Raw genomic sequence first — 6,520 nt, 5'->3', positions numbered from 1 at the left:
CGGCCCAAGAACAATTAGTAAACAGTTAATTTTTTTACATGAAAAAAAATTCAACCAACCACCACCATCCTCTGATACAAAGAATCCAAAACAATTTCCTTTTTAAAAAATCCTCTCACTGCTGATGCCTATCTTCTAAGCCTTCTAAGTACAAACTTTCAGACATATTAGTATGAAAATGAGTGAAACTAGCCTCAAAAAAAATTTAGCATATTCAGAGAAGCAGGCCTCATAAACTTTAGAGCTCTAATAAGTCAGAAATAGGAAACATTTATTTAAATAGTGTAGTCTTAATTTCTTTAATATAAAACCCCCCCATCTGATGAAAACAAAGTTTTTATATACCATATAAACAAGATTTTTCAGACTTGAAAGTGAAAGTTAAGTAATTTACAGTTAGCTTTTAGCCCTCTTGGGACATTAGATAAATCTTGATGATCCACCCGGTATTAATTTGTGTCAGTTTATAATACATTGGGGGAAACTTTACGACTGTCCTTAATGGTACAGTTTCACTTATCAAGTGTTTCCATTGATTCCATTATTAGTGACAGCTAAAAAGTGACTCCATCAAATGAAGTGAGTGATATTCGCTGCGGCAGAATAAACCACATCTGGATTGCGTTCTAGAATTCACCAGTTTGTAGAAAGTAAACATTCTTTGATTTGTTCATAACACACTGAAATTGCCTATAACACTGGCGCAGTAAAACAGCTAGTTCCTGTATTATGACAGTGGGACAGATTTTATAATGTAAAGTTAACGGGGGGAAATGCTCACACAGTATGTGGTGCATCTTTTTTCACAAAGAGAGCATTAAATAAAGAGGAAGGGAAAGAACCATGCAGAAGAGACGGCATGCCCGTCTCCACCTGTGTCCCATGGGCTCACTCACTGCCGTACATCACTTGCCACACAATCAAGTGACTCCTTTCCGCTCTGGCAACAGAAGGTTCAAGTGGAAGATCCTCTCCCAGCAGCTCTGATTCTCCACCTTCATCACCTGGTGGGTGGAGGATAAAGAGACCCAAGTTAGGTTGAGCATGGAAGGTGCAGGCCGCTGTACATCAGCCATGATGCTCGTGGTCAGGGCAGCAACAGTGCGCACACAACCTGTCCGACTCCCGTCGCAGAGAACACAGTGAGAGCAGTGCCACGAACAGGAGTCTTGCCTGCCTGACTTCTGAAAAAGGCAATTCACTTTCCAGACCACATCGTAACCATGAGTTCTCTGTACCATGTTGGAGACTCATCCCAATAGGTCTGCATACGGCAGTTTACAGAAATGGGAGCTAAGAAGGCAAAGCTGTCTAATTCTGTGTTTATCCAAAATGGCCAGTCTACATGTGTCTATTTCAAACTAAGAACTGAGACTAGATCCTATATAATAAAAACCCAGCGACCATAATGGCGTAACGACCAGTCACTATGAAGTGCACTGACCACCTCTCGGTCTACCCCCCCCCCCCCTCCACCCGCTGCCCTCTCCCTGGCCCGCAGGCTCCGATCACAGAATGGCGAAGGGGGAACCATGGGGAACCAGGATAGGTGGTAGCGGGACAGGACTGGGGACTGGCAAGCTAGGCCTGATGGCAGGCTAGGCCTAGGGGCCCTACCCACGCACGATTTCGTGTGCTGGGACTCTAGTAGAATTATAAATGTGCAAGTGTGGGGATAGACCCCCACAAACTAAACCCAAACACCTTCCTGTCAGGCAGGGAAGTTGTCCGGTCAAAGGTAACCGACACCAGCACACGGACACTGACGTCACCTCCTTGAGGCACTAGAGACGTCAGATTCACCACCTAACATGCTGGGTGTTCCTTCCCAGGATTTTCAGGTTCAGGATGGGTAAGGAACTGACAGTGCCTGGTGGAGATGAAGAAATGAGGCCGAGGGACAGACAGACGAGGGTGTTTCCAGGAGTGGCTCAGTGAGGCTGACAATGAGATCCCGACCAGACACTGCTCTGGGCGCACAGCCAGCGGTTATTCTGGCACAGCCCAGGGACAACTCGCCTCGCGGGCCAGATTCTTCAGCAGAACCTACACTCACACAGGGACAAAGCTGTAACACTCCTCTCCTAGAAGTCTGCAATGTGTCTCACCTGCACGTCAGCCGGCAAAAGGAAACACTGATACCGTCAACGAGACACAGTGGGAAAGAAAGACCCCTAACAACGCGCATTCCTCTCTGTAGGCCAAGCTCTCCTTTACCCACCCCTTGTGGCCTTTTCAAAGCAACGTCCAACTGTGGAGAGGAGCATTCTTCAAAAGGCTCAAGACACAATCCAGCCCTAGCTGGTTTGGCTCAGTGGATAGAGTGTCAGCCTGCAGACTGAAGGATTCCGGTTTTGATTCTGGTCAAGGGCACATGCCTGGGTTGCAGGCTTGATCCCCAGTGCGGGGCGTGCAGGAGGCAGCCAATCAATGATTCTCTCTCCTCATTGATGTTTCTATCTCTCTTTCTCTCTCCCTTCCTCTCTGAAATAAAGATATATTATTTTTAAAAAAAAGACACAATTCAATTTCTGAACTGAAATATAATCAGGTAGTTCAAAAAAAATGCACTTTGGTATAAAAAGAAATCCAAAAAGGAAGGATGGATAGAAGGAAATATATGAAGTGCTTTTCCAAGTAAAGAATTCAAAGAAAAGCTCTTAGAAATAATTTATCAGAGTGGTTTCTGGTTTACTATGAAAATCCAGTCACAGAACCCAGTGGAATCTGAGCGCCCAGAACCACGACTTACCCATTCGGAAGTCGATGTAGCCCTCTCCTCCACTGAGGACAAGCATAGACTTCAAGGGCGTCTGGCTGCCAGGCTCCTGTGCAGATGGCCCTGCTTTGTCACCTGTCAGATCTGTGCCACTACTGCCACTTTGTGGGCTGACAACTTGACCTATTTATACAGGAACAAGTGAATATTACTTATCATAGATTGGAGTGGGGAAACATTTTTTTCTGAATATTTTCAGAAACTTGAACCAAAAAAGCAAGTATATCCTAATACAACCAAAGTACTGGGGATGCTAGAAGCCTCTGCATGATCAGAAAACATCTAGAGAGGTCCTAAGAGCCCAATTTGAAAATCTAAATGAAGCCATTTTGTACCAAACCAGACATAGGTCCAAAATTCAGCATAAAATCTGTGTACAGCCAGGCTAGTCTTAGCTGCCTGCTTCAGACTTTTACAATCTGCATCTCTTGATCTGAGGGACAGTGGAAAGGCCTCTCTCCTGAGAGGGTACATGTGCTTTTGTGTAAAAGACTAAAGAAAGTCTTTACCTTAAGCCTTATGAGTTTGGGTATTCCTAATTAATATTTATATTTATTTCAAATCCACAGTTTTCCTTTCATATTTAAGAAAAGTATATCTTATATTTTAGATTATGCAAATAAAATGATTGCTAAATGTGTTCTAAGGTAGAATCCTGGAGCATGAAATGGTATAGAGAGAAACCTTAAAAAACTATTCACACTATAATCTCTAGGACATCCCTCTTAGAAAGCTCTGACTGTGGGGTATGTTTTCTTCTCGGAGAATCTGCTGTCCTTTGGTCAAGCTGCACAGACCATGCCTACAGGACACAGCAGGACACAATCCTATGGTGCAACACACTTTTAGAAAGTAATGTATGCTGACGGTGGATAGGACAGTTTGCTTTATTCTCGCAGTGTCTCACTCATGCATTACTCAATGATGCTCTGGAAGAAACCAGGCCTGCTAGAGAAAACTACTCCAGACTGGTTAGTTCCGACACAGGAGCAAGAGCACAGAGGTATGATAATAGGGCCAACCTGAAGGTTTAATCGTTAGGGCCAACTGGTCAACAGTGTTGCCAATTCTAGTTCCAGATTTATACCCAACAGGAAAGTCTTTCCCATATACAGGAGAAGGTCTGCTGCAGTACTATTTTTAATACTTGGGGGGCGGGGAGGAAGGCAGAAAAGATCGAGAGGTCCATCAATAGGAGAATGGAGCACATTTATTCAGATATAAGAACCATAGTTAATTGAATAAACTAGATTTTTATGCATGAACTTAACAAATCTCAAAATGAGAAATATAAAAGAGACTTGAAGGGGACTCTAAGACATATTTTTTCTTTCTTTGAGAAAGCAAGAAAACACTATTACCAGCAGTTCCATTTCTAGGAACTTATCCTAAGGAAATAACCACACAAATACAAGACGTTTCAGAAAGCTCATTACTATGTTGCCAAGAACACGGAGTAACCAGAGCGCCGTGGGCGAGCCCTGCACTGTGTTCGCCCATCGCCTCATCCTTGGGACACCCTGGGGGGAAAGTGTGATGGTTATTTCATCTGTCAACCTGCCTATGCTACGGTGCCAAGACATTGGTCAAACTCCAGTCTAGATATTGCCGTGAAGGCACAGTTAACATCTAAGTCCGCGGACTCTGAGTGAGGCAGATTGGTCTCCATAAGGTTGGTGGGCCTCATCTCTCAAGTTGCTGATCTTAAAAGTCAGTCCCCCAAGGAAGAGGGACTCTGCCTCCAGCATGCTTTTGTCCTCCAGCTGTAACATGAACGCTTTTCTGGGTCTCCAGTATGCCAGCTGCCCTGCAGATTTCAAATATATCAGCCTTCATAATCGCATGGGCCAATTTCTTAAAATAAATAAATCAAAACATCTCCACTTCCTCACTCGCCATCTCTCTTCCCCGTCCTCCTCTTTCTCTCTCACACACCCCTGTTGGTTCTGTTTCTCTGAAGAACCCTAATATGCTAAAACGCTATGTCCAATGTGACACAGTGAGCTGGTGTGGTAAAGTCATATTTGAAATTTGTCTAACTCTTAAACTAGCCTCTTATGGGGACAAAATTCAAAACGTGGATCCTGCTTACAGGTGGCAGCAACATCATTTAGTATTCTCAACGGGCAGAGCGCTTCCCATTGGACATCACACTACCACCTTCTTATCTAGATGGTACTTTAGTTCCCAAAGCACTCCCATTAATTTTCACAATCAATGAGGCCAGCAGGGAGCAGATATTAAAATCATGTCCATGTAAGAAGACAAGGAAACGAGTCTCAGCGGTTAGGCAACTTGCTCAAAGTAACAGGCAAGTGGTGAGGCGGAGGGCCCAGACTCCCGAGCTCCTCGTCCACTGCTCTTGGCCGCAGCACTGATAAAGGTACGAGCACATTCCCCGTCTTCCTGCACCAGGCCTTTATGACAGGGGCTTCTTTCTAGCTATCTCCTTTATCAGGCCAAGGCCATTTTTGGTATTCTGTGGTGATAAAATAATACAACTGCTTTAAAAAGCAAGCAGGATTGTTGCTTAAATAAAAATCAAGAAGTTTGTTTTGGGGGGTGGAGGAGATTCCATGACAACTTCATTCAAATAGCCCTACAGTGCTTTAATCTTACCGCCATTTTAGAACTTCTCATATACATTAGTGAAATGATCTGTCATTCTAGTACTTAGCATTTGAGCGGGTAGTGGAACTAAGGGACAAGAGAGAGACAATGACATGCATCTTCTCAACAGGATAATCCACCTCACCTGGGACGGCCACGAAGAATTTCACCGCATCCCGATGCCCATGGAAGCAAAGCTGAGCATGTGCCATTGAACAATAGGGTATAAACGTCCCTGGAGTCACTTTATCGCTGTTTTCATCACCATACACACGGATCACACTTCCGGGGCGATTTCCTGGTGCTCCTGAGGTTTTATTTGCTGCAACGGAAAAACCAAATACCAACTATTTTCCCCTAGAAAACTGTAATGATGCAAGAGGTTACTGGTTAATCCTTATGATAGATATTATCTAAAAGCTACAGCCAGCTGAGATAAAACAAAGGCAGCAATGCCAAATCAAGACAAAGGGGGGAGAGGAGAGAGAGCATGCTAGTTATTTTTAAGTACCTCAGTAAATGGAGTAGGGGATTTTGCCAGTCTAGCAATAACTAAGCTCACTTTTTCAACACATCTAGTAATTTTTAAAACATCATTTTAGTTAACAAAAGAAAACAGATTTGAATCTTAGGAATATCTGTTTTGTTTTGTTTTTAATCCTCATTTTAGAAAACTAACCAGTACATAGTTAAAAGTCAATGGGCATATTTTAAAATAAAAATTTTACTGTTTATCTTTTAGTTTTTCTCCCCTGTGGTAAGACTATCCCCCGTGAGGGGAGGGTAAAAGCTGTGCTAAAGGACGCAGCCACTGCCATACAGCCACTTTCACTGGCACCAGACCAGTGGTTTGCTGGATTGTTTTAGAATGACCAGACTCACAAAACATCCCCATTCCATGGGCCAGTAAGTGAATGAAAGAAACATAACTGGTAACAAGAGTAAACAATGTAGATTAATGACAGTTTTAAGAGATGTTCCGTGTTTTTATTGGAAAGGAAAAAAGTCTGAAAAGAAAGTTCAGCTGCAACAAAAGGTGATAAGCAGACTAAGCTGCTGAGCAGTAGTTCGGTGGCCATGTAACAGACGTCAAAAACAAAAACAAGAACACCTGCTGCGATGCAGTGACTG

General features: G+C 43.4%; 1 protein-coding gene across 4 annotated transcripts in view; it reads right to left on the bottom strand.

Moving 5' to 3' along the window:
* Positions 1-251: 251 nt before the first annotated feature.
* SPAG9 (sperm associated antigen 9) overlaps positions 252-6,520 on the bottom strand; it is a 100,482-nt gene continuing 94,213 nt past the window's right edge. For 2 of the 4 annotated variants that reach the window (XM_081109696.1, XM_081109698.1), the window contains 3 exons: positions 5,535-5,711; positions 2,753-2,902; positions 252-1,004 (listed from right to left, as the gene is read on the bottom strand). In XM_081109696.1, the coding sequence (XP_080965822.1) occupies positions 889-1,004; positions 2,753-2,902; positions 5,535-5,711 (443 nt within the window). In that variant the 3' untranslated portion in view covers positions 252-888. The remainder of the gene's footprint in view (positions 1,005-2,752; positions 2,903-5,534; positions 5,712-6,520) is intronic. The other 2 variants (XM_081109697.1, XM_081109699.1) reach the window with 1 other exon arrangement.

The sequence above is a fragment of the Myotis nattereri genome (genome assembly GCF_964212035.1).
Source record: "Myotis nattereri genome assembly, chromosome: 16".
In the NCBI taxonomy this organism is placed as follows: domain Eukaryota; kingdom Metazoa; phylum Chordata; class Mammalia; order Chiroptera; family Vespertilionidae; genus Myotis; species Myotis nattereri.
This window is presented reverse-complemented; position numbering and strand designations above follow the sequence as displayed.